The following is a 27,317-nucleotide window of genomic DNA, read 5'->3' on the forward strand; positions in this document are numbered from 1 at the left end:
CTGCTCCTGTTATTCCCCGCGTTTCGCTCTGCTGCCGTTATTCCCCGCGTTTCGCTCTGCTCCCGTTATTCCCTGCGTTTCGCTCTGCTCCCGTTATTCCCCGCGTTTCGCTCTGCTCCCGTTATTCCCCGTGTTTCGCTCTGCTCCCGTTATTCCCCGTGTTTCGCTCTGCTCCCGTTATTCTCCGCGTTTCGCTCTGCTGCCGTTATTCCCCGCGTTTCGCTCTGCTCCCGTTATTCCCCGCGTTTCGCTCTGCTCCCGTTATTCCCCGCGTTTCGCTCTGCTCCCGTTATTTCCCGCGTTTCTCTCTGCTCCCGTTATTCCCCGCGTTTCGCTCTGCTCCCGTTATTTCCCGCGTTTCTCTCTGCTCCCGTTATTCCCCACGTTTCGCTCTGCTCCCGTTATTCCCCGCGTTTCGCTCTGCTCCCGTTATTCCCCGCGTTTCGCTCTGCTGCCGTTATTCCCCGCGTTTCGCTCTGCTCCCGTTATTCCCCGCGTTTCGCTCTGCTCCCGTTATTCCCTGCGTTTCGCTCTGCTCCCGTCATTCCCCGCGTTTCGCTCTGCTCCCGTTATTTCCCGCGTTTCGCTCTGCTCCCGTCATTCCCTGCGTTTCGCTCTGCTCCCGTCATTCCCCGCGTTTCGCTCTGCTCCCGTCATTCCCCGCGTTTCGCTCTGCTCCCGTCATTCCCCGCGTTTCGCTCTGCTCCCGTCATTCCCCGCGTTTCGCTCTGCTCCCTGCTGTGTTACGGAGCGTACGTTGCTCAGTGGGGTGGCAGAGTTACGGGGCGTACATAATTTACTTTGGCGGTGTTACAGGGCGGCCGTGGCTCGGGGATGGTGGCATGGCGTACTTGGCTCAGTGGAACGGCAGGTTTACGGGCCACCTGGGATGTGAGAAGTGCTATACTGAGGGTCAAGAGAGTGTAGGTGGAGACTGAGACAAGTAGGACAGACGGGGGCTGAAGCAACTCGGGCTCAGTGCTCCACTAATCCGTGGCAGCTCCCAGCATGGTCTGGAGATGTGGGTGTGGGAGGTTACATCTCAGTGAACGAGGAAAAAGAAGATGTTCTGTGCCAGGCGTCTGCGGGGGGAGATGTGATCGCTGCGGGGGGAGATGTGATCACTGCGGGGGGAGATGTGATCACTGCGGGGAGTCCTTCATCCCGGAGGAGTGCAGCTGTGTTCCTGCATGTGAGACCTGTAAGGGATGAAACCTGAGTTTATTGTAGATGTAGAAGCTTTCCAAACCTCACAGGTCTCTTCTTCACGTGTACAGGGCTTTTCAAACCTCACATGTCTCTTCTTCACATATACAGAGCTTCGCAAACCTCACAAGTCTCTTCGTCACGTGCACAGAGCTTCCCAACCCTCATAAGTCTCTTCTTCACGTATATAGAGCATTCATTTCCTCACAGGTCTCTTCTTCACGTGTACAGAGCTTTCCTAACCTCGCGGGTCTCTTCTTCACATGTACAGAAATGAAACCTCACAGGTCTCTTCTTCACATGTACAAAGCTTCCCAACCCTCCAATCGGAGCATTGCAAATTAAGGGTGGCAGCTTTGACTATATCCAGTAATATTATAATAAGATCTATAGCCTGTTGGCAAATAACAGCTGCCCTTTTGGAAGTGTATAGGAAAGCTCGGTGATTATCAGTTACAACATCGGATTCCTGGGTCTGACTTCAACATTCAGGTCTCTGTTTTGTAATTGTGACTTTGTTCAAGGTGCCACCTTGTGGAGAGAGAGGGTAAGACAGTGTGTTTTCCATGCCCTTTCTTGTGATGAGAACCCCGACCTTAATTCACGCGGCGTTTGTTTAATAATTAACACCGCGGTTTCTACCATTAAAAGAAAAGAAACAATGTTTCAGTATGGTTCCAGGAACAAAGCCGATCTCACCCCCAAACTGGCACATTGAAAAACATTGCAAGACTGATCAAAAGAAAACAAACTTTTACATGAAACTAGCGGTGCCCGGCGTAACATACGCCCATCTAGGAGGTCGTAAAGGTTATTAATGAGACATTACTCTCTATTGTCACTCCTCCCTTTAATGCCTTGCTGTCTCGTGTTCCCTCTTCCCCATCTAAGGCCTTGCCCCCGCTGCCTACTACAGCGTCCGCTGTGGCGGACGAGAGCCCTCCCCTCAATGGCGCCGGGCCCGCTGCCCGCTGCGAGGGGGGGCCGCAGCACTCGGGCGAGAGCTGCTCCTGCTCTCAATTCGCATCGAGCGATTAGGCACGCCCCCCGGCAGTTCAGCCAATGAGGTCAAACCTGCCGGGTGATGTCATGGCCGCGCCCCCGTCACTCCCCCGCCATGCCCCCCCCCCCCCCCCGGTCTCTCTGCCTGCAGTGAGCTGCAGACCAGGAAATCGGCTGAACGCGCCGCCAATCTCGCGGGCGCGCGTTACAGTTGCGTTACCGGGGCCTTAGCTTAGGCTGTGGCCATGCTAGCACTGAGCGTGCTGACCGTGCGGTGCTTGCCGAGTTTAGTTTTGGCATATTAAATTGTCCCATCCCTGCTCACGCGGTGCGCTCGTGAGCGGGCACGCACGCTCACCCACGCTTGGCGCTTATATAAACAAAAAAAACAGACTTTGAAGCGCGCTTAGCTGGCCTGCAACGCCCCCGTGTGCGCTTGCGAATAGCTAGGACACCCGGCGCTCATGCGTGGAGAGCTGGTGACGTCACCGCTCTCCAGCATGAGCGCAGTCAGCACCATCGGGGCCGCAGTCTATCTCTCTCCTCTCTCATGCCCTGCTCGTCTTTGCACTCTCTTCTCCCCTCTCTTTGCACTCCCTGCCTTACTGTGTCTGCCCCTGTGCCCACTACACTCCCTCCTCTCCTACTCATCTGTCTCTTCTCCTTGCTGTCTCTGTTTCCTCCTACTACTCACCTTACTGTCTCTCAACCCCTCTCTTTGCACTCCCTCCTGCCCCATATGCACACTCCTCTCCATTCCCTCCTCGCCCTCCATCCGGATCCTCCGCTCCCCTTCTTGCTGTCTCTCTCTACTCGATGAGGCATTCCAGATGTTGCTCAGCAACCCTGTAACAGCTGAACCTTTGTACGGAAACATACCTAAAATATATATAAAATATATATATATATATCTTATTTCCTTTAGTAAATTGAAGGCTTCTTTTTCAAGCATAATTATTCACATTTGTAACCAGGTTTTCAGAAATTACTCCTTTTAGGTGTGTAATTCAGCTACTTTGTAACTTTGCAGCCTCAGGTTGTCCGCTGCACCTTTACACAATGAAGGGTGGGGCGTGTCACTTGTGAAACAAATAGTGTTACAGGCAGTAACGGTGTTACATGGGTGAGCGCTTCCCTGCTTTTGCAATCCCCATACAATGTGGCTCACTGACCCTGGCGTATCATTATAGAGAGTCGGTTATAGCGGAGGCTCACAGAATAGTTGCTGGGGCCGAGATTCGCAGGGACCCGGCGACGGGGACGGTTTACGCCCCCAGGAATCTAGAACTAGAACAATATTTCCCTTTTTCACACGACGGGTGCGTGTCTGCGGGACTGCGAGCACCTCCAGAGGAAAGGTTAATGCAGGGGTACTCAACTTCAGCCCTCAACAGGTCAGGTTTTCAGGATATCCATGATTCAGCGAAGGTGGCTCAATCAGTACCTCAGTCAAAGACTGAGCCACCATTGCTGAAGCAGGGATTGTTTGAGCCCCGTGCTGAAGCAGGGATTGTTTGAGCCCCGTGCTGAAGCAGGGATTGTTTGAGCCCCTGTGCTGACGCAGGGACTGATTAAGCCACCATTGCTGAAGCAGGGATATCCTGAAAACCTGTCCTGGTGGTGGCCCTTGAGGACTGGGATTGAGGCCCCTGGGTGATTGTGGGAAGGCGCCAGAACGGCCAATACAGACTGTGCGTGAGACAATGGGCGTGGGAATCAGCAGCCAGCCAATCAGCGCGCTGCTGTAGTGACTGACAGCAAATCAGCGCGCTGCTCTAGTGACGTCACTTGAAACTACTCCGGACTCCAACTCCCGGCATGCCTTGGGGCGTTGCATTACATCCGGCTGGGTCAGGTGATGTTTGTTGTATGGCGTCACTTCCGGTCCGGTGGAGGATGGCGGTGCCGGCTCCGGCCGCTGGCCCCGCGGGGCGGGATGTGTTCGGGGAAGGGTTGCTGGAGCTGCTCAGGCCGGCCGTGCAGCAGCTGGACTCCCATGTGCACGCGGTGAGGTACGGCGACTCCCACAGTCACCCCGAAACAAGACCCCCACCCCCCCAAACAGTGACACCCCCAAACCCGGGGAGCCCACCCACCTACACCCCAAACCAGACTCCCAAAACCATAGTGACACCCCCAAACCTGGGGAGCCTACCCAGTGACACCCACAAACAAGACCCCCCAAAACCCGGGGAGTCCAAGCAGTGACACCAGACGCCCCCTCCAGAGACACCCCCAAACCTGGGGAGACACCCCCAAACCTGGGGAGACACCCAAATCCAGAAGCCCCCTCCAGACACCCCCAAATCCTGGGAGACACCTAAACCTGGGGAGCCCCCCAAGACACCCCAAAATCAGACAACCCCCAAACCATAGTGACACCCCCAAACTCGGTTCGCTGCTCCCCAGAGACACCCCCAAACTCAGTTCGCTGCTCCCCAGAGACACCCCCAAACTTGGTTCGCTGCTCCCCAGAGACACCCCCAAACTCGGTTCGCTGCCCCCCAGAGACACCCCCAAACTCGGTTCGCTGCCCCCCAGAGACACCCCCAAACTCGGTTCGCTGCTCCCCAGAGACACCCCCAAACTCGGTTCGCTGCTCCCCAGAGACACCCCCAAACTCGGTTCGCTGCTCCCCAGAGACACCCCCAAGCTCGGTTCGCTGCTCCCCAGAGACACCCCCAAGCTCGGTTCGCCGCTCCCCAGAGACACCCCCAAACCCGGGGAGCCGCTCCCCAGAGACACCCCCAAACTCGGTTCGCTGCTCCCCAGAGACACCCCCAAGCTCGGGGAGCCGCTCCCCAGAGACACCCCCAAACCCGGGGATCCGCTCCCCAGAGACACCCCCAAACCCGGGGATCCGCTCCCCAGAGACACCCCCAAACCCGGGGAGCCGCTCCCCAGAGACACCCCCAAACCCGGGGAGCCGCCCCCCAGAGACGCCTCAAAGTCCGAGGAGTCACCCCAAAGTCCTGGTAGCCCCCCAAAATCCGGGGAGGCCTACCAAAGACACCCTGACACTAGGAGCATCCCAAAAGACACCCTGAAACCAGCCCCCCCTCCTCCCCCCCAAACCATGGTCACGCCCAATGGACACCACAAAACTGAATCCCCCCCAGAAACACAGACTAGGGGGGTCTTCTAAACCAATGGGCCCCCCTACACACCATAAACAAGGGTAACCCACAAAACCTGTGGGACCCCTGCAGACACCCCGAAACGAGGTGGACCACACCCCTAAAAGTAGAGCCCTCTTCCCTAATGATTCTCTTTCCCCCTCTCCTGCAGAGAGAGCCAGGTGGATCTGCGGGAGCACATTGATAACCTGGCGACAGGTGAGTGTCCCTGGTCCCCGCTGCCAGGCTCCCAGTCAGTGTCTGGCAGGGAAGGGGTTAACCCTCCCACCTTATACAGGACGGCAGGTTTGGAACTCTCAGGGGGACACATACCACCTCATAGGGATGAGGACAGTCTTTCGTTTTGTCACCCCTTCCCTGTGTCACGTTGGGGGGGCGGGGGTTGGAGGTATAAGTCTCCTGTCTGTAACCCAACCACGCATGAGGGACACTCTTTGTCACAGTAAATCATTGCTACAGGCACCCACCCTGAGAGCCCACGTGCAGGGGGCCACCCTGAGAGCCCACGTGCAGGGGGCCACCCTGAGAGCCCACGTGCAGGGGGCCACCCTGGGACCCAGAAGGACCCCACGTGCAGGGGGCCACCCTGAGACGTAGAGGGGCCCCACGGACAGTGCCTCTAATAATTGTTTACCACGGCTCAGACCCGCACTCCCAGTAGCGCTCCCATGCTGCCCCTTGTTACAGCGCTGCAGGCTGGTTGCCCCAGTATGTAACCGCCGATCTTGCCACCCTAGAGCTTTGCAGGATTAACGAGGACCAGAAGGTGGCTCTGGACCTGGACCCGTATGTGAAGAAGCTGCTGAACGCCCGGCGCCGGGTGGTGCTGGTCAATAACATCCTGCAAAACGCGCAGGTAACTGGAAAAGGGTCTGACGCACATCCCTGCGGTGTACGGCAATATAGGATCCCTACAGAAATCAGACAGGGCCAACAAGGATTATTAACCTCTGTGCTGCCACACACAGGCAAAAGTGTGTGTGTGTGTGTGTGTTCGAGAGAACTTGCTGAAGTTGTCAGAAGGACTAAATAATAGGAAGTAGTAACCTGGGAAACTCTGCAGTGTAAAGGCCGCGTTATAGTCGCCACAAATAAAAGGCCGTACCTCAATGAGGACGGCTGTAGAGCGGGCGTGCGCGACAGCGCGGCCGATCCTTCGCACCACAAAATAATTTGATTTTGTTGCGCATTTGCTGGGTCACGTGAGACGCCACGCGCTCCGTCACATGACGACTATAAGAACCCCCCCCCCCATCAACAGGGCAAGTTTTCAGGATATCCCTGCTTCAGCACAGGTGGCTCAGTCAAAGGACTGGAGTTAGCACCCCTGCCGTACACTAAATACACTGTAGTGTCTGCCTGAAAGCGTCCAGTTCCGTGCTGTTAAGGGTAGGTCACTCTTGGCCTTCGGACTAGTACGTGTGAGCTGATTTATAGTGCAGGGTGGGGGCTGTATAAGTTGTTAGGATGGGACTGACCTTCCTCCCTTTTCCTTCAGGAGCGCTTGAGGCGCCTCAATCACAGCGTTGCCAAGGAGACTGCTCGGAGAAGGGCGATGCTGGATTCGGGCGCTCACCCACCTGCGCCCCCCAGCAATTGAGGCCAGAAGAAGATTCTTGCGCTCCGTCTGTTTCCTTTGTAACCGCCGCTTGATGAGATCTCCGCCAGCCCAGGTGACACGTTCCCTGGGGACCAGACCCCATACACACGCTGTCCCAACCCGGACACCAAGTGACCACCAGTCTAACCATTCCGGAACTGCGCTGGGAAGGGAAACTCTGCTCCCAGCGCGATGCACGAGGCATTCTTTTGTAGTATGGGTTCTGGCAGTAAGGGGGTTAACGTCATTCCCTGCACACTTGTGGTGATTTAAAGGTTTCCTCCCGTTTCCGTGCTTCTTAAACAGTGTTTCTGCTTCATAAAACGTAACATGGGCGTGTATCCGTAGCTGGGGATTACTTTACGCGCAGTGCCCTTATGATGCCGCTCAGACATGCTCTGTAGCTGTGTATATATCGAGTATTTTGGATATAAGCATACGTTAGTGTATTGATTTATATCCTCTGATTCACTTCACTGACAGCAAGGCCGGCTGGCAATGAGGGGGTTAATCCTTTCACTGCCAGGTGGACCTTCAGTCCTCAAACCCCCCTCCCCCCAACAGGTCAGGTTTTCAAGATATCCCTGCATCAGCACAGGGGGCTTAATCAGAGTCTGTCTTTGACTGAGCCACGTGTGCTGAAGCAGGTATATCCTTTAAAGCTGACCTGTTGGGGGGGTGGGTCCCCTGGGTTAAGGCGTTCTCGGCCATTGTCCTGTGTTGTGGCATGTATGTTTCAGCCTCCATCTGTATAGCTGTGCTTCACTGAACATGCGCTGGCTTCAACTCAAAAACAAATGTTTGTTTTTTTTGTAAATGCACTTTTAAGACTTGAATTTCAATAAATGGTGCCCACTGAATTCTTGCTTTAGCTCCTGTGCATTATGTCTCTCTTAGTGGCAGAGTTTTGTTTTAATGACACCTCTGTCCCTTTGGCGAGGCATCTGGTTTGGAGTGGAATTTAAAAAAAAAAAAAAAAAAATTATATGCATCAAATGTATCTAAATAGGTGACCCTTAGTGGAGCCGTTATCGGGTGATTAAATCTCTGTACATCTCCAGTCACAGCTTAGTGTGTGAAATCTTTGCTAAGGGATTCGCATGGCCTGTGTTTGATTTAATATCTGAGAGAGATTGTGAGTGAGGGGAGTGTAGACTGCAGCTAAACTTTGTGGCCCCTTTGTGTGTCTGTCCATCTGTTTGTGTCCCTGTGTTCCCTCTCCACACCTTGACAGATTGTGATGAAACTTTGGGGGTACATTTCTGCCGCCCTAAGGCCACGCCTATAGTCCCGGCGACGTCGCCGTTGTAATAGCGATTCCTTCTTATAGTGCAGGAGATGAGGGCGACCAGGGGGCATGGTGGAGGCGTGGCCATGAGCAGTTCGCCCTCATTGGCTGAACCACTGACATCACGCAGTGATCGCCAAAAAAAATAAAAATCTATTGACTTCAGTGATTTTGTCGCGCCCACTATTGGCGCACGGGACGGATTACATCCACTTGTTTTGACGACCTGTAGCCGGGACTATAAGTGCAGTCTAATTTAGATCTGGCAGAAGTTCCAACCCAATCGGTACAGCCGCCATCTTTGGAATCCTTTTTGTTTGTTTTTTTTTTTTTTTTTTGAAGGGATAAAACACGGGTGCATCTCGTTGGCCGGGCCCTTCATACAGAACATGAAATGTTAATCTGCAGTTTGTACTAAATCGTCAGACAATCTGCTTCAGCCGTTTCAGAGATTTTTAAAATATTTAAAATGAAAATAAATTGTTAACCACAGTAACAAACACTGTACATTCTAATGGGTACATCAACCGTACATACATGCTCAGACGCCACCAGTATTGCTTTGGATATGCATATATTTATACATTTTCCACTTCGGCCATTCTAATGCCCCCTTTTCCAAATATTTTTATTAGGCAGTCATAGAATATACAAACAGGGATAATATGCATATCCTAATACAAAGACACTTTTCATTTTATGGGGGAAAGGATTAGTGAACCAGTTGCCATAGAGAGAGGCCTACCAAAAGTGGTAAGACCCAAAGAAGAGAAGGAAAGAGAGAAGGGGGGGGGGGGGAGGGACACCCATCCTGGTCACCACGTGCCCACCTCCAGTGGTCTACCTATAAATACCGAATGTCATGAGCTTCCTTTCCCCGGAACGTTCTCTGCTGGCTTTAGATATGAGAACTAAAAAATAAAAAGCTAGAGTTGCTGTACATGATTATCCAAGGTTCCCAGATTTTGTAAAAAGCAGTTGTTCTTTGCTTGAGGAGTGCTGTTAAGTTTTCTATAAGCATCACCTCGTTTTTTTTTATTTTAAATATTCCCTTTTGAGGGGGGGGGGGGGGGCGGGGGATAGTTTCTTCCAGAAGGCCGCAACCTCCCATCTTGCCGCTGTGAGAATGAAGGAGATTAATTTCCTCACTTGGCGGTCAATTTCTGTCATTGGCCTGCCGAGTAGGTAGGTCAGTGGATCCTAATGCCCCCTTTTTATTATGGTTACCAATAAAAAAAAAAATCTATTATTTTTTTTCTTTCTATAATCTCTTGTGATGATACACTCACCCCCCCGCGCTCTCCCCTGTGAGAGAATCCATTCTCTACGAATATCCAGCAGCCTGCACCAGAGGCAGAGAGAGACGCCTGGCTGCCTCTGGTGTTGGAACACAAAGATATGGGGGAGCACAGTATGAGGAAGAGTATGTGTTTATTGAAGGTATATCTTCTTTAAGTGATGATCAATGTGGTGAAATCACCCCAATTGATTCATCAGCTGTGGGATAAGCTCAATGGATGGGAAAATACATACATATAAATGTATATGGAAATGAATATATAACTTACACGGCCTTGTGTAAGTTCTATGACATCAAGGTTTCTTTAACTCTCAGCTCTTTCTTGTGATGGAGGTTATTCTTCTGTCTTGTCTTTATCTCTCGCTGGTTCTTGGGTGTTCCTCACCGCAGAGATCGCTTCTTCCTCCTAGAGGTCTCCCTCTCACAGAAATAAAGAGGCGGTTAAATAGATACAAATGCAAACGACAACTGTGATGCGGGGAGGTGATGAGAATAATATAATAATATTCGGCACTCACACGGGCTCATGTGAGTGTTCTCCTGTAATGGTATCTTTGTTTTCACCTAGCAATATGGCGGGAGGGGGAAGGGGGAGATGAGATCAAATAGATTCAAATACTCACACGGACCAGTGTGAGTACACACTGATAGAGGTTTCTTTAGCTTCCTTTTTCAATTTTTGAATCCTGTCTTCCTTATATCAAGTGTAGATGTGATTGCTTCATGTAGTAGTGGGATACAAACCACAGAGTACAGTGCTGTTGCCAGGACATACAAAAGCTTTATTTAAAATAAAACAAAAATGATAAAAAAAAACAAAAAAGCCTCTGGTTTTGCCTGAAGCGTGAAGACAGCCTGACGTGGGTGGCGGTTCACGATGGCAGCGACGTACTTGTCGGAATTCCTGGTGACTGGAAACTGTGAGAATATTAGTGAGTATACTTATTACTGCAAATGTTGAAGGGGAAAAAAAGACGTCGGAGAAATTGTATTTAACGTCTTGTGTTTCGCTGACGGAGAGAGGAATGTACGGCGATTTTTCAGTATGTTCAAAATATTGCTAATAATATATTATTTATTTTCTTGCTACAAGCTGCTGATTAGATGTAGAACCCGGTTTTGGATAACACCGTGCACTGTCCATGCGCACGTAATAAAAGCAATGTTTACTCGCTCATCCCAGCAGGATAAAATATAACCTTTTCCTAGTATGTATATAACACTACTTTACAAAACAGACCATACTGTTACATAGCATGAGAGCCTTTCATTATATTGTTTCTGTGGCTGTTTTGACTGCTTACTATAGGAAAGCAAGTATTTATTTATTTTTAAACGGGAACATCCCACCCCCTTCTCTCCCTCCAATAACCCCCCTCCCCAGTTCCAACCCCATTTTGATAGCCCTCTTGTTTGTGATATTGCTTTGTGAACGGCCCCGTTGGGGCAGCTCTGTTTACCTTACAGGAATACAAAGAACAGTTCACAAATTCAATTATCGAAGTGTTGGCCCTTCTTACCATGTGTGTGCTGTGTGCCAGACGCTGGCTGATACCACCCCGCCACGCCACAAAGTAATGGCTGCTCCATCCGGCTGGTTTAACACAAGTTGTCTTCTGCCCCCTTCATCCAGATTTGATGGTGAAATCTTCCAGTGGTGTTTAACTTGAAAGAAATATTGAGATTAAACTGGCTGTTTGGCCCTTTTTGCATTAAAACATGTTTTTTTTACAACTCAAAGCAATGTCACTTCTCAGGGGATCTTCAGTGTGTTCTGGATGAGCGGTTAGCGTTGTCCGTGCAGTATGTCTACGTATAAAGCCGGCACACAGCGTGGATTCCCAGGGCAGTAAAAAGATGGAGGCTGCATATAAATCTTAAAATACATTATCCTGGTCGCCAACATAACCTGTTCCCGGCTGCAGCTCCAGAAGTTTATTAGCTTAAATCTAATATACTGTAACATTATAACGTTATGAAATATATATTATAGTTAATATCTGAATCTTTTTTTCTCTAAGTAGACGCATAGTTACAGGTAAGAAGGCTGCTAGGAACAGTTATCGCTAAAGTAACTGTCTTTTCCTGGTCTGCATTAAATGTGACCTGATTACTGTCAATAAAAGTAGTTTGGCAAAAAAATACTTGGGTCATTAAAAGAGAACAAGGAGCAGAACAACACATACAAGTAATGTGGCTATCTATATATAATATAAATGTGTAACGTTTTCCCCATTGCACAATAACAGTAACACTGTATAACTATGTATTGAGACAATCATTGCTTTGAATTCATTGTATAGGTTTATTCATTTTAAATGGTGTAACCCCCTTTCCCTGTGACTAAGGGAACTACGTGTGCTGTGTCTTTACCTGTTGTTCACACAAGGCCTAAGCCTCTGCCGCTGGGAGCCTGAGGTGAGCTATCGTTCTTCTTGGTACAGCGCCTCCACCTGGGAGGGATCCTAGCTCTGCAGGATAACCCCTCACGGGAACCAATACAATAATAGTAATACACACCACACAGGTATATTACAACAGTTTACTCACATGCACTATTAATAACAACACTATAACCAACCTCCCCACAATACAATGACACAACACACTGTCCACACCCCGGTGGGGTTCCCCCAAAGTACTGAAGTGCCATGGGCACCTAACCGCTCTGTCTACAGAGCAATGCCCACCCAAAGTGTGAGGAGTAGCACTACCCCGGTGTGTGATCGTTGGTGCACTTGGGATACCTCCCTGGGCTCTCCTGTACCCAGGTGTTACCGTCAACAATGGATCAGTCTTGTCCCACGACGTGGGGCCTGCAAATCCCTGTTCTCGCCTTATCCGGCACACTGAGTTGGGCGAGCTCCACCTGGACGGTTTCACCGATAGAATCTATGAGATGCCTGTGGTCTGGTCGCAGGCCGTAGATCACCGCGTGGCCGTCCGGTCACCACTGGAACGCTAACATTGTGCTCTAAGGGGAAGCGTCCCTCTCTTGTGCTACAGCACACACAAGCTAATGATGGTCGGGGCCTAACTGGGACCTGTGGGGGAGTTTGGCCTTGTCCGGGAGCCACAGGCACCCGGATGCTACCTGCTCGCTTGCTGTCCTCCGACTGGTGTGCGCTCCGTTTCGTGCCAAACTATATCTCTCTGGCTCCCTGCATGACCCTAAGGCTCCTGGGACATGTAGTCCCTTGTGGAGCCGTCTCTTAAGATGGCCGACGCAAATTTGGTGCCACTGCGCATGCGCGAACCCTCAAGATGGCGGCCGCAACTTGGCACCCTCTGCGCATGCACAAAGCTGCAATTGCACATACGCTAACTACAAGATGGTGGCACACGCTTGCCGGGTACGCCGTGGAGCTCTGAACTGTAGCCCGCAGCCTCCCCTGTCCACAACAGAGGTAAGAGAGGAGGGGGCAGGGCTCAGCTACAAGAGTTTGAAACACAAAAGCTTCAGCTGCCATTTTATAACCTAGACAAGGGGTGCTCAAATCCAGTACTCAACTCTTCCCCCTCCTCCCCCAACAGGCCAGGTGTTCAGGATATCCCAGCTTCAGCACAGGTGGCTCAATAAAAGGCTCTGATTGAGCCACCTGTGCACTAGCAGGGATATCCTGAAAACCTGACCTGGAGGGCTGGAGATGAGCACCCTTGCTCTAGACCTAGATCCACAAAAGGGTGCAAAGCTTTAGCCTTTACTCCCATCCAATTGAAAGACGCGCTAAACCGGTGCACCCTTCTGCAGATTTGGGCCTATGTATTTTCTGTTTGTAGATGTATTTTATTACCAAGCCTAGAGAGCATGTGTGTCTTGTATGGCACTGCCACTGTTTATGTTGCAAGGGTGGCCTTTTAGTAAAATGCTGTAATAACAAGTAACCCTACATTTCATTGTATGTACCTGCTCACAATGGGACATATTGCCCTGGTATTGTACTGGCGTCATCTTAACACCACCTTCTAAATGCTGTGTTATTCCTAGAGGGACGTGGATCTGTTGTAGAGGGGAGAGGGTGGCCATGGCCTGGTGGGACCCCATGGACCCGCGTCCTGACAAGTGATTGAACCGCAGTATTTAAAAGATCTTAAAAACCCTGCAATTTATCTTAAATCGCTATCCTGTCCCAAGTGTTAAACACAATAAACTGCAATAAAAATAGCGCTTTTTGTACCTGCAAAGGTCACTGTACAGAGCTGCGTACAATGCCAGCAATATACAAGAGAAAATATTATGGTTCAAAGTAAATGAGCTTGTTTTTGCTGCATATGAATGGCGGAATAGAAATCCAGTGGTCATTTTGTTTTGTGTATGGTATCACAGTACAGAGCAGGGCAGGGTGCTAGCACTGAGAGATAAATAGCTGTTTGTTTCTTTTAATCTGCGAACCTAATCCCCAATTCTATTTTCAGAGTTAATCTATTATAAAATGACTCCCTTCTAGTCAAAACAAGTGTGTGTGTGTGTGTGTGTGTGTGTGTGTGTGTGTGTGTGTGTGTGTGTGTGTGTGTGTGTGTGTGTGTGTGTGTGTGTGTGTGTGTGTGTGTGTGTGTGTGTGTGTGTGTGTGTGTGTGTGTGTGTGTGTGTGTGTGTGTGTGTGTTCGAAAGGGCCTCAACTGTACAGCATATAGACTATATCTATATAAATACTTTATTATATGTACACTTTATTATATGTGCACTATGTGTGTATGTTCTGCTCTGTCTCAGCACTAATATATATATATATATATATATATATATATATGTATTATTATATGTATATTATTATTATATGTATATATGTACAGTGTGTGTGTATATATATATATATATATATATATATATATATATATATATTAATATTATAGTGCTATTGTATGTATGTATGAGGTTTTCTGTCGCCTTTTTCACCCACCATAACTTAAAATGTATGTACTGTATGTATGTACTGTATGTATGTACTGTATGTATGTCCTGTATGTATGTCTTCCTTTCTCCTCACACGCCAGCCGCCATTTTAGCGGTAAAATGCCGGGGTTTGTACGCGCGCGGCCATTGGCCAGCTCTCCGTCAATCACAGTTACGCGCGCGTCTGGCATGTTTGGGATTGGTGAAGCAGCGTCCGTGGGCGGGGAGTTGGGCGCCCAGCGACGCCCATTGGACTGGAGAGCCGGCGGATTTAGCCAATAGCAGAGCTGGTTGTTAGCTTACTATCGGCTACCTCGCGGGTTTAGTCAGTTCTTATTGTCTGCGTGTGTGAAGAGCTGAGCGCGAAGTCATGAGGTGAGGGAGGCCGGGGGCTGTGGGAAGGGAGGCCAGGGTCCTGTGAGAAGGGAGGCCTGTGGGAAGGGTGGCCTGTGGGAAGGGTGGCCTGTGGGAAGGGAGGCCTGTGGGAAGGGAGGCCTGTGGGAAGGGAGGCCTGTGGGAAGGGAGGCCTGTGGGAAGGGAGGCCGGGGGCCTGTGAGAAGGGAGGCCTGGGGCCTTAGACTAAGTGGGGCCAGTTTGGGAAGGAGGCCGGGGGCAGTTTGGTTAAGGGACATATTATTACATTATGATTCTTTGTAAGGAGGCCCGCCTCTAATAGCGCCTCACATATCCAATGTCAATTCTTCTGTATTTTCAAATGAGCGTCACATTGCAGGGACCCAGGGGTCCTAGAATCCCGTGTTTGCAATCCCGTGGCCTAGGTGTTTGGGCAGGACACTGCAGGGCCTTGTCCCAGCTCCTATCTGTCTCATCTTGTGGTCTTGTTTGTCTTAGGGGTGAACGTGGACGAGGTCGTGGCCGTTTCGGGCCCAGAGTGGGACCAGGCACAGGGTGAGTTATTTAAACTTTGGGTCTGCAGAGTCTAGCTGCTCACAGGCATGCCCCACCCCTTATAGCCCCTGCAGCATGTGGCACCGGCCTCCCCTCAGGGGTGGGGGCGTATGTGGCACCGGCCTCCCCCTGGGGGTGCTGGGCCATGTGGCACGGGCCCCTTTGTTTTCTCTGGTAACCAGATGTAGCCGTTTAATGTATTTAAGATCTCAGGAACAACAAATGGGTCTCGGGGCATGAAACAGATCCTGATGCGTTTCGCTGCCAGAAGTGCCTGCAATAAATTGTAGCGCAATGCGCTGTTTGCCCCTTCGGCAGCAGTAGTTTGAATTATACTATAAGACTTGTTAATTGTTTAAATTACACTGTTTGGCCGGTGTAAGAGGTTTAACACGTTGGCGCTCAGCAGTCGCACATTTGTTCTGAGGAAGCTGACCTCGTTGGTATGAGCTGGCTCAGACTGCATCACGTAGCAGTGGGATGGCACAGCTACTTTTAATTGTGGTTTATAACAGAAGAGTTTGCAGCAGTTACTGAGCGGGTTAATGCTTTTTATTCTTAACGGACATGCTTTGATTTCCAGGTTCAGGCCGTTCGTCCCTCATATTCCTTTTGATTTCCACGTGGTGAGTGTTTGTTCAATTATGTCGCGTGTCTGTTTGGGTTGGATGCAGAGTTTCGCAGGGTCCGTTCCCACGTGATCCTGACTTCTGTGATTCCTCTTATTTAGTGTGAGATGGCGTTCCCGCGTGTGAAGCCCGCGCCTGATGAGGCCCCGTTCAGCGAGGCACTACTCAAACGAAACCAAGACCTGGCGCCTTCACCCGTTGAGCAGGTGTGTGATCAGTGGGCATGTCGGACACGGTTACCCACTCGCATTACTTGTTCTTGACACGTTTTGAGTAACTCCTGATTTAATACTCATTTCTCTTCCAGGCATCGATTCTTTCTTTGGTAACAAAAATAAACAACGTTATTGACAACCTCATTGTGGCCCCTGGAACATTTGAAGTGGTAAGTGACCGGGGCAGCCTGTGTTGCAGTTGCTGACAGTGTATGTATGTCCCTATAACAATTTTATAGCAGATCTAGATCATTACCCACTTCAATGCTACATGGATATTCAAGTACTTGAGCAGTTTGTAGTTTTGAAGCATTATCTTTGGCTAATATGACTGTCGGCCTGTTCAGTTGTCTGTATATCCCCCTCAAACTGATTTTCAGTTTCTGCCTATGTTCTGTATGCCACCTCGCCTTTTTTTCTTTCTTTAGAAATAATTTCCCTTTATAATTGCGTGTATATAGTTAATGTTTCCAATATAAAGTCCTAGGGTAGTGGGTGTCTAAAATGCCCTTAACCTTTTTACATGGGTTTTAGGCAAACTGGTGGGTTGAGTTGCTCTTCTTCCTTTTTTTTTTTTTTTTTTTTATTAATCACACTTTATCTTAATCTCTGGTCTCATTCCAGCAAATTGAAGAGGTGCGACAGGTTGGCTCTTACAAGAAGGGGACCATGAGCACAGGGCACAATGTGGCTGACCTGGTTGTTATACTAAAGATCCTGCCCACGTGTAAGTTGCAGATAATCTCTTATGTCTGTTTAGCAGTGCAGGTTGTAGGTGGTCATCTTATACGTATATCTGCTTGTGATTTTCAGTGGAAGCAGTTGCTGCATTGGGAAACAAACTTGTGGACACCCTGAGGACACAAGACCCAGCCGAAGGTGAGGCTTCTACTATTAAAGCAGGCGATAAACGCTCCACAGGAATCTGCAGCTTGTTTCTGTTATCGTGGATACAAGAGATACAGCAAAAGGCACACACCGGGTTCTGTGTTGCATGACTGATTAGACATTCCTTTGGGTCAAGGGGTTTATTCACCGTAACGTATGTTTGTCTTTATATAGCACCATTAGTGTACACGGCGCTTCACAGTAGAAACACATGTGACAATCATATAAATAACAGATCATGGGAATAAGTGCTTCAGACATAAAAGTAACATTTTGGAAGAGCAGTCCCTGCTCCGAAGAGGTTACAATCTGATTGGTAGGTTGGAAGAACGTACAGAGACAGTTGTGACATTTGCACCAGAAAACTGAAACCCTCCTGCAATCAGATAAAAATGTCGGTAATATTCCAGCCTGCTGTGACGTGTCACGCTGCTTTTCTAGTCCTTATTATACTGGGGCACCCTGCAGTGCCTGGGCCTGGATAATAACATATGGCAGTATGGCGAGACATGATTGCATTTGGAAGTGTCATGCTGAGATTGCACACTCTGCTTTCAGTTCTGACCATGCTCACAAATGAGACCGGCTTCGAGATCAGCTCTGCGGATGCAACCGTGAAAATCCTCATCACCACAGTGCCTCCCAATCTGCGGAAGCTGGACACCGAGCTGCACTGTAAGTTTTGGTGTTGAGCGCTGGGCTGTTAACCCCCTGTTTGCTGGCAGACCTCGTTACTCCCTTATTGCCGAGGATCTCCCATCTCCTGCCCTTGCATTTAAGGTGTCCAATGTTAATCTCCCCTTTCTTGTTACAGTGGATATCAAAGTCCTACAGAGCGCGCTGGCAGGGATCAGGCATGCACGCTGGTTTGAGGAGAACGCCTCTCATTCCACGTAAGTTTCTGTGGAGTTGGGGATTTGCAAGGCCAACTGACCGGTCCAGGACCACTTCATGTTTCCGTAGGAGCAGCAGTATAAAGTCTCCAAGGAAAAGTTTCACCTGAGACCCTTGAATACAAGCCTTTTAAATAGCCCTGAGCTGTAGTGCAGGGGATTGCAAACTTTTCCATCTGCACTCCCCCTTAACTGCGTGCACCCCCCCCCCCCCCCCTCCCCAGCATTTAATTTATGTTCTGGGGAAGAGCGCAGGCCCTCTGTAAGCGCCGCCCCCACCCTTCCCAGAAAATTTCACTCTCCATCTCTAATGCACAATCTCATACATTTGAATAGGCCAGTGTTTTCCAACTCCAGTCCTCTGGGAACCCTGTCAGGTCGTAAGGATATCCCAGCTCCAGCACAGGTGGGTTAATCAGCGGCTCATTCATGTTGACTGAGCCACCTGTGCTGGAGCAGAGATATCCTTAAGACCTGACCTGTTGGGGGTTCCCTGAGGGCTGAAGTTGGGGAAACACTGGAATAGGCGTAACAGTTTAGTAACTTTGGACCAAAATGGTCAGCTTGCATGTCTGCTTTGGGGATAGGCTGACATTTTGCATTCTCTTGTATATTTATTTTCCTGAAAAGTATGTAACGTTTAAAGGTAATTGTCTAAAATATTAATTCCCCTAATACCATCTTCTATATATCGCGTTTCTTGGTTTGAGCTGTATGTCCGTATTCTTGCTTCATATCTCAGCATGTTTTGCCTTTTCAGGGTGAAGGTTCTGATCCGGTTGCTGAAGGATTTAAGAAACCGTTTTCCTGGTTTTGAACCGCTCACCCCCTGGATCCTGGACCTCTTGGTATGTAGTTTTCTGAAGACATCTGTTTTGTAGCTTCTGGGTGGTTTTTAGCGGTCAGCCACAAGAAGGGGACACCTCCCGGTAACTGTGATTTTGTTTTGCAGGGGCATTACGCAGTGATGAATAACCCCGCCAGGCAGCCTCTGGCAGTCAATGTGGCTTACAGGTAAGAATCTGGAAGGGGTTGAGTAAGGCTACGGCCCCAGTCACTGCGTCTGGCGGTGCGTGCACTAGTTTCAGCTGTGGTTGCAATGGGACGCGCATGCAGAGAAGGGGAAAGACACGATCACACGAAAAGTCAAATATCTTGACTTTTGAAAATGTGGTTGCATCGCGCTTCTTGCAGGGGCACACGGGTAGTTACTGGGGCTGGCCCCGTAGAGGGCTGTACTTTGTGTGGGCAGCGTAGACAAGGCCATAGAAGCATTAAAGTGTTGTCTCCTTACTCTTGTAAAATGCACATTCCTGTTACATAGGCGTTGCCTTCAGATCCTTGCCGCCGGCCTCTTCCTCCCGGGATCCGTAGGAATCACAGATCCCTGTGAGAGCGGAAACTTCCGGGTACACACAGTGATGACCTTAGAACAGCAGGTGAGGAACTTGAAGACAATCAAAGCTTCTCTTCTCCTCTTCCCGCCCCCCCCCCCCCCCCCCCCAATACTGGTGATCTGCCCTCTCACGTACTGTAATGTGATCAGTACATTACAAATCTTTCACTAGAGTAACTTCAATAGCTGATTCCACACAACATTTGGCATTAACAGACATATGAAATGCCCAAATCTTCATTATATTGACGGATGCAATGTGTCTTGCAGTCTCTCTCTTTTATAATCTCCAAACTTATTGAAATAGTATGTCCTAAAATCCCCTTTACACAGCTGTCTGATAGATGTAAACCAGTGATCTCCAGTGCAGTCTCTTAATGGAAATGTTGCTGTTTATATCGGCTGCATTCATTACGTTGTGTCAGTGAGGCTGTGTGTGACTGATCTCGCCTCCCCCAGGATATGGTGTGTTACACGGCTCAGACATTGGTTCGGATTCTCTCTCATGGAGGTTACAGGAAGATTCTGGGCCTGGAAGGAGATGCAAGCTGTAAGTATTCCTGATTATTCTGATCCTGGCTGGCGTGTGCATATCTCTTCTGCCGCTGACCGATTTTGTCCTGTCTCCCTCAGCTCTCGCCACTGAAATGTCCACATGGGATGGGGTCATCGTGACTCCCTCAGAGAAGGCTTATGAGAAACCCCCAGAAAAGAAGGAAGGTGAAGATGAAGAAAATCCAGAGATTCCAGAGTGTGCAGAGGAAGAGGAGAACATGGAGACGCAAGAGTAACTGAGGTAAGATTACCTGCTCGCATGGCATCGTCCTACACAATGCTGGGGATTCACAGGGTGACAGCGGCTCTTCCATGTGTGATAATGGGATATTCTAGGGACATCCATATTTAACAATGTTGAAATGTTAATTTGGGTTATTTACTGATGCATAACTATTTTGTTGTGGTTTAGCACTTTTTCACTACAAATGACAAGTGTTGCACATTGAGTTTCTAGTTCAGCGGTTCCCAGCCTCGTTACTCTGCCCCCCTGCTATAAAATATTTTTGCTCAGCGAAGCCTATCTTTTTGCCGACTCGTCAGACTATTCTAGCAAACTGCACTACGCTGTCCCCCCCCCCCCCCTACACTAGGGTGCAGTATGGGGGTCTTATGAAGTGCGCAGTCCCCACACGGGCTCAGGAACCCACTTCAAGACTAGCATCCTTTAAAGTTCCATTTGTGTTGCTGTTTTTTCCATGCGCAGGAAAGAGCGGGTTACTGGTTATTGTGCCCGTGCCTCAGCATGTCGCATCTTCTCTTCCGCAGGTCCTGACATTTCCGTTTCTGGTCTCTCCCCCTCCCACCTGCAGCAGAAGTAACCTGGGAAAGAAGTGATATTGGGTCCTAGTTTTGGACCAAATCCCACAAAGTTTCAGTGTTTCTGTTTCCAGCGCTTGTGATTTTGTTTTCTTTTTTTTTTTTTTTTTTTTTTTTATATACTGTAGCGATTTTTCTCTAGTAGCACACAATAAATTTTTATTCCCCCCCCTACTTATTGCTTTATTTTGGAGTGAGAGCCGGAAGGATTTCAGCGTGTGCGTATCTATATTCCCTATTAATGTAAAAAGTTATGCCTCTGTCAGGGCTGCACAACATGCGGCCCGCCCGGCCTCTGCGGCCCCGCGATGAGATTTAAAAAAAAAAAAAAAAAAAAAAAACTTGAGGTGCGGGGGGGGGGGGGGGGGGGGTATTATATGTGTGGGTGAGGGGGAGAGATGGGGGTATGAGAGATGGATGGGGAGTATCGCAAAGGTTGATAGTGAGGGGTTCTGGGGAGATATGAGGATGATGTTGAGAGGTGCTGGAGGAGAGGAGGATGATGATGATTTTACCCGTGCGGCCCAAATTTTTTTTCCTTGGAGCATTTCGGCCCTTCTCGCTTTACGAGTTGTGCAGGCCTGCTCTATGTGTTACCATCCGATCCTTGCTTGTTCCCGCCTCTGTATGTCGCTAATTGTCTACATTGCCTTGAGGGCGAGGTCATCATCTGTACGTAGATGATGAAGCTTGAGGACTGGCGTTAAGCACCCCTGACTTATGAGTGAGAAGGTTTTTGCATATCAAACATGTGGATGGTTTTAATCAAACTTGGATATAAACAAAAAATGAACCCAAAATTATACATCAAAACCCCTGGTTGAAATCTGTAGGATATCTGGCTTTGCTATGTGCACTTTGTATGACTGCTGGAGCTTTGCTAAATGTCTCTTGTGGCGTGAGGCTCAGCGTGCGCCTTGCATTACACCCGGCTTTCACTGGGCACTATTTACACGATGCCGGAGGCAGCGTGATCCTGGTAATAAGGCTTTTAACCAGGTGCAGTCGCTGTTGGGTTTCCATGGAAGTCAGTGACAAATTGAACATTGCTGGTCTTGAGCAATAACAGATTAAGTAATCATTTAGCCTCTATCCCTGAGCTGTGCATTGTGCTGTGGATTACAAGTTGTAATGTCTGGCTCCTTGTAGAGAAGCCTTTCATGCAGCTGAGGAAGTACATGTAGCAGTCTGCACCCTTCTGGTTTATGGGTCATTTTTGGGGTGCTATTTGTAATGTTTTTGATGTTGCCACAGTACTTAACTTCCCCTGCTGCGAGGAACAGGCACCTTGGAGCAGGATGACCTTTTGGGACCCTAAGGCTGAGCAATTATACATTGCAGGACTGCTGCTCTATAATAACATCCCATGCGGAGGGGAGATAATGTGTCGGCAGTAAGTGCAGCTGTCACAACACCACGTGTTCAGAGCAGGTCCCTATGTCACCGATCAGGGCTCAGCACCTCATGCGATCTATGGAACGCGTTACACACATTCATGATGTAGCTGGCAGGCACGTACACCTACTTGGTACAACTCTACATTGGTCCATGTTTAGGCACAGACCTGCTTTAAATGCGCTGTTTAAATGCTCATTGAAATGAATGAGCCACGTCCCGGGGCTCTGTGTTATTCCGGGCTCTGCACGCTGTGGGGCAATATGCTGTGCGCTGGCAAAAATGTTGGTCCCATTCATTGAAATGGAGCTGATTTCTCCTCCAGCGCTGGGAAGAGGCGCGCCCCTTCCCCAGTCAGGTTGTATGTAAATCTTTATATAGCGCCATTAATGTACACAGCGCATCACAGCAGTAGTACATGTGACAATAATATAAATAACACAGTGGGAAGTGCTTCAGTCATAAAAGCAACATTTAGGAAAAGGAGTTCCTGTGCCGAAGAGCTTACAATCTAATTGTGTCTGACTGAGGGTCTGAACCATCGGTGCTGAAGCTGGGATTTGCTGAAAACCTGCCCTGTTGGGCGTGCTTGAGGGACTGCAGTTGAGCACCCTTGGTTTAAGGCATGGAGGAGCAAGCGAGGATTGAGGTTATCCATTGAACTGCGGATGGAATTCTGTGCTGGTTTAACTGATCCCATCGCGGCTGATCATGCCGCATCTCTTACAAATACAACGCGGGGTGTAGTTCTGGCTTGGAAGGGTATGCGTGTAATCTAATATTTGTGGGGCTCATAAAATATGGCTGCTCTTGTAAGCTGCTTTATCTCTTCAACCTAAGTCTGCATCGTTAAAATAATTATCTTTTACATTACAGAAAAGTCCTTCACATGTATGTGTATCTTTATGTACATAAGAGCAGTGATACACAGGATATAATATAACCATAGTGGAGATAAGCACTTCAGATAGGAAAAGGAGTCACTGCCCCGAAGAGCTCACAGGCTGTCCTTGTTATTTACGCATTATTGCTATGAGATTAAGAAACACAGTAATAGCAGGAGATGTTCCATGGGTGAGTGCTAGAACAGACTGCTGCACTTCATACAGTTGGCCACAAGAGGCCCCACTCCCCCTAATTATGACCGATAGGAACCTCCCTTGGGTAACAGGTGTTCCTCTGCATGGGGGAGTTTGTTTCCTACAGAAATAGTTTGAGAATAACTTTGGGTTGTGAAATATGAAGCAGAGGTTTTATTTTCATGTTATGTGCATTCAATCATTAGGAAAGCAAAACTGTTACTAGTTTCAGGAAAACAGCCTAACCTCCCAGAGAAACGGCCAAACAGACTAACCTCCCAGAGAAAGCCCCCAAACACAGCCTAACCTCCCAGAGAGAGCTCAAACACAGCCTAACCTCCCAGAGAGAGCTCCAAACACAGCCTAACCCCCAGGAGGAAAATTGCCAACCGCAGGCCTAACCCCCCCAGACAGAGCCCCAACGCAGCCCTAACCCCCCAGAGAGAGCCCCAAACACAGCCTAACCCCCCAGAGAAAGCCCCAAACGCAGCCTAACCCCCCAGCCAAATAGCCTAACCCCCCAGAGAAAGCGCCAAACGCAGCCTATCCCCCGCCTTTCCCCCCCCAGGGAAACGGTAAAACGCAGCCTAACCCCCCAGAGAGAGCCCCAAACGCAGCCTAACCCCCCCCCCCCCGAGAAAGCTCCAAACAGGTCCCTAACACCCCCCAGAGAAAGCCCCAAACGCAGCCTAGCCCCCCAGAGAGAGCCCCAAACGCAGCCTAACCACCCCCCCCCCCCCCCCAGAGAAAGCTCCAAACAGGTCCTAACCCCCCCCCCCAGAGAAAGCCCCCAAACGCAGCCTAACCCCCCAGAGAGAGCCCCAAACGCAGCCTAACCCCCCAGAGAAAGCGTCAAACGCAGCCTAACCCCCCAGAGAAAGCGCCAAACGCAGCCTAACCCCCCAGAGAAAGTACCAAACGCAGCCTAACCCCCCACCCCCCCAGAGAAACGGTCAAACGCAGCCTAACACCCCAGAGAATCCCCAAAACGCAGACTAACACCCCAGAGAATCCCCAAAACGCAGACTAACATCCCAGAGAATCCCCAAAACGCAGACTAACACCCCAGAGAATCCCCAAAACGCAGACTAACATCCCAGAGAATCCCCAAAACGCAGACTAACATCCCAGAGAAACCCCCAAATGCAGTCAGGTGTCGACAGTGTTACTGCCTACAGAATAGAGGTAAGAATAACTGCAGGCCGCATTAAAAACCTGGTGAAAAGCTGCCTCACCCTTTTTGGAATGAGTATCACAGGTTGCATGTTATCCGCTTCAGAGCCTATAATGCAAAGTATTAGTATCTGTAATGTACGTATAAAGCAGCGCGTTGCAGGCCCTGAAAGGGAGTGACAAGGCCTCAAACCCACAGAGACCAGCTGGGATAAAGGCACTTTGTGGGTGTGGGGATCAGATGGGCCTGTTACTGATATGTTCTCAGTCAGTGTCCGTGTCACATATAAGAAGACACTTCATTTTTGCAACTTCAAACATTTGACACCATTGGCAGATTAAGTTAACTCCTCCACTGCCAACTGAGCCTGCACTGCGTCTGGCCACGCGGAGGTTAAACGTGGCGAGATTTAGAGCAGACATTGCTGCGTCCACTTATTGGGAGGGATATGTAACAGGTGATACAGTATATATTGATATAACTGATTTGAGATAATTACAATTAGGGGGAGCCACCTAATTGTAACATGTGATTAGTAGCACAAGTCTCTTCTCCATATAACATGAAAGGGACACTAGCAGATTCCTATTCCCGCGATGGATCCCGTGTGGAGCCGGGGTGTGGGCACGATCTGTAGGAGATCATCTTATTATCGGGATTTATATTTTTGACTCCTTTTTCGAAGCGCCAATGTATTCGCAACGTTCGGCGGAATTAATTAGCACAGAAACCGATTATAATGCAGAGAATTTCCTTTCTCCCAGGTAGATGGGGGTAACCGAGCCTCGCATAGTGTGTGGGGGATTTGTGGGGTTGTTCTGCGTACGTTGCTGGATTTATTACACGTCTCGCTGGCTTATTTCTCTGTCCTATCACGAAACCTTGCAAAGCTTCCCTGTGCGCAGTGCTGTCATTCTGGAGTTCAAATCCATTTATATTAAGTAAACGCGTGAATTGGAATCATTCTGTACGCTTCAATCCCATCTATGAGAGTGTATTGTATTGTATGTCTTTATTTATATAGCGCCATTAATGTACATAGCGCTTCACAGTAGTAATACATGTGGTAATCAAATAAATAACAGATAATATAAATAACAGATCGTGGAATAAGTGCTTTAGACATAAAAGTAACATTAAGAAAGTGGAGTCCCTGCCCCGAGGAGCTTTCAGTGATAACTTAACTGCAGAGGTGCTGTGGCAGGTATGGCCAATCCTGGTTTAGCCCATTTAATGCCAAAGGGGCCACAAGGACCGTCGGGAAGAGAATGGGTTTAGGCATTTCTTGGGAAATTCAGAACTGTGACCCTATAAGGGCTATGTATACATAGAGTGTAAGCTCTTCGGGGCAGGATCTCACATTGCCGTCTGTTGTCAATTCCCTGTTGCGCGTATCCACATTGGTTGTACTTTATTTAACCCTTTAATGTAATTTTGCAGAGCGCTGCGTAAACATAAATAAAAGAACACAAATTATACATACACATCAACGTCTCAATATCCCCTATTATCAAATGGCACAATTTCTGGTGCTGATTCAGTCCGGGGCACAGCATATTGCATAAGCGGCCCCGGGGAGGGTTGGGTGCTGCTCTGAGACCCAGAAGAAATGTTACATGCAAGTTGTGCTGCTCTCTGAAGTGGTTCTTCCTCACTGACTCCATGTGTGCGGAAGCCCTGGACCCCGTGCGCATACAGTGGGGATTTAATCTCGTGCTCACCCTGCGCGTTGGGATAAACCGGGTGATACACCGCGTTTATTCTGCGCCTGGATAATACGCTCATTGGGATCCTGTTATTTGCCTGAAGCACTAAGATTTAACGAAATAACTGGCATTTGTTCCACTTGGGAAAGGGATTGTTCTTTTGAGGGGTTAAATGGTCAGTAAATAATTAAGTTGAAGTATAAGCTTAATATACAGGCAACTTACAAATTAAATGGAGATAAATTGGGGGAATCCATGATGGAGAAGGATTTAGGAGTGCTTGAGACAGCAGGCTTAGCAATAGTGCCCAATGTCAGGCAGTAGCTGCAAAGGCAATCTTGCATTAAACGGGCAATGGATGGAAGGGAAGTAAACATAATTATGCCCCTTTACAAGCATTAGTAAGACCACACTTTGAATAGGGAGTACAATTTTGGTCACCACTCCTTAGAAAAGACATTATGGAACTAGAGAGAGTGCAAAGAGCCACTAAATTAATAAAGGGGATGGACAATCTGATTTATGAAGAGAGGCTTACTTTACTTTCCGCCTCTTCACCCACGGATGGGTGTAGGTGACTTCCACAGAAAATTTCACTTTAAAAGGTCCATGGAAGATGTTTAGCTGGATATACCCGAGGGGACGCTAAGCCCAAGGGTCGACAGAGCCCATTTTGTTAGAAACGAGGGGCGCCACGTGAATGCAGGGTTGTCAATTGATAATGAGAGGCTCTATATTCCCATCAATAATCCTTGCCCCCCTGAGGAGAAGCTAAATTAGATTTATTTACATTAGAAAAGAGGTGTCTAAGAGGGGATATGATAACTATATACAAATATATTCGGGGACAGTACAAGGAGCTTTCAAAAGAACTATTCATCCCACGGGTAGTACAAAGGATTCGGGGCCATCCCTTTAGGTTGGAGGAAAGGAGATTTCACCAGCAACAAAGGAAAGGGTTCTTACAGTAAGGGCAGTTAAAATGTGGAATTCATTACCCATGGAGACTGTGATGCAGATACAATAGATTTGTTCAAAAAAGGTTGGACATGTTTGTAGAAAGGAAAGATATACAGGGAAATATCAAATAAGTAAACATGGGAAGGATGCTGACACAGGGAATAATCCGATTGTCAATTCTTGGAGTCGGGAAGGAATTTACATTTCCCCTTATGAGATATCATTGGATGATGTGACACTGGGGATTTTTTGTTTGCCCTCCTCTGGATCAA

The 27,317-nt window shown here is 48.8% G+C and overlaps 2 protein-coding genes and 1 long non-coding RNA gene across 5 annotated transcripts; 2 read left to right on the forward strand and 1 right to left on the reverse strand.

Annotated features, from left to right (window-relative positions):
- Positions 1–4,053: 4,053 nt before the first annotated feature.
- SNAPIN (SNAP associated protein) lies at positions 4,054–7,805 on the forward strand. Of its 2 annotated transcripts, XM_075608078.1 has the most exons (5): positions 4,054–4,220; positions 5,497–5,543; positions 6,083–6,201; positions 6,844–6,963; positions 7,009–7,805. In XM_075608078.1, the coding sequence occupies exons 1-4, from the start codon at positions 4,078–4,080 to the stop codon at positions 6,943–6,945; spliced, it is 411 nt and encodes a 136-aa protein (XP_075464193.1). In that variant the 5' UTR covers positions 4,054–4,077; the 3' UTR covers positions 6,946–6,963; positions 7,009–7,805. The 2 variants fall into 2 exon arrangements, with proteins under 2 accessions (XP_075464193.1, XP_075464192.1); XM_075608077.1 differs by having other exon boundaries at positions 4,055–4,220; positions 6,844–7,805.
- A 2,169-nt stretch (positions 7,806–9,974) lies between these two features.
- Positions 9,975–14,244, reverse strand: LOC142499144 (uncharacterized). Of its 2 annotated transcripts, XR_012802619.1 has the most exons (4): positions 13,712–14,244; positions 11,907–12,018; positions 11,054–11,198; positions 9,975–10,451 (listed from the first exon to the last, which is right to left on the reverse strand). It is a non-coding gene; the product is annotated as an uncharacterized LOC142499144 (long non-coding RNA). The 2 variants fall into 2 exon arrangements; XR_012802618.1 differs by having other exon boundaries at positions 11,054–12,018.
- Positions 14,245–14,653: 409 nt separating this feature from the next.
- ILF2 (interleukin enhancer binding factor 2) lies at positions 14,654–20,905 on the forward strand. The gene is made up of 15 exons (XM_075608074.1): positions 14,654–14,802; positions 15,280–15,336; positions 15,920–15,962; positions 16,067–16,171; positions 16,273–16,350; positions 16,805–16,907; positions 16,994–17,059; positions 17,627–17,743; positions 17,883–17,961; positions 18,722–18,809; positions 18,914–18,975; positions 19,286–19,400; positions 19,817–19,907; positions 19,991–20,153; positions 20,681–20,905. Exons 1-14 carry the CDS (start codon positions 14,798–14,800, stop codon positions 20,146–20,148), a joined length of 1,167 nt encoding a protein of 388 aa, XP_075464189.1. The 5' UTR covers positions 14,654–14,797; the 3' UTR covers positions 20,149–20,153; positions 20,681–20,905.
- Positions 20,906–27,317: the final 6,412 nt, after the last annotated feature.

This window comes from Ascaphus truei, chromosome 7, assembly GCF_040206685.1.
Source record: "Ascaphus truei isolate aAscTru1 chromosome 7, aAscTru1.hap1, whole genome shotgun sequence".
NCBI lineage: Eukaryota > Metazoa > Chordata > Amphibia > Anura > Ascaphidae > Ascaphus > Ascaphus truei.

Excerpts from the sequence above, each read along its gene's own strand:
- SNAPIN (XM_075608078.1), top strand. The coding sequence starts at position 4,078 with ATGGCGTCACTTCCGGTCCGGTGGAGGATGGCGGTGCCGGCTCCGGCC. Across the intron at positions 4,221-5,496 it reads TCCCATGTGCACGCGGTGAG|AGAGAGCCAGGTGGATCTGC; the intron begins GTACGGCGACTC and ends CCTCTCCTGCAG. Across the intron at positions 5,544-6,082 it reads CATTGATAACCTGGCGACAG|AGCTTTGCAGGATTAACGAG; the intron begins GTGAGTGTCCCT and ends TTGCCACCCTAG.
- ILF2 (XM_075608074.1), top strand. Across the intron at positions 15,963-16,066 it reads TTCCTTTTGATTTCCACGTG|TGTGAGATGGCGTTCCCGCG; the intron begins GTGAGTGTTTGT and ends CCTCTTATTTAG. Across the intron at positions 16,908-16,993 it reads ACTAAAGATCCTGCCCACGT|TGGAAGCAGTTGCTGCATTG; the intron begins GTAAGTTGCAGA and ends TGTGATTTTCAG.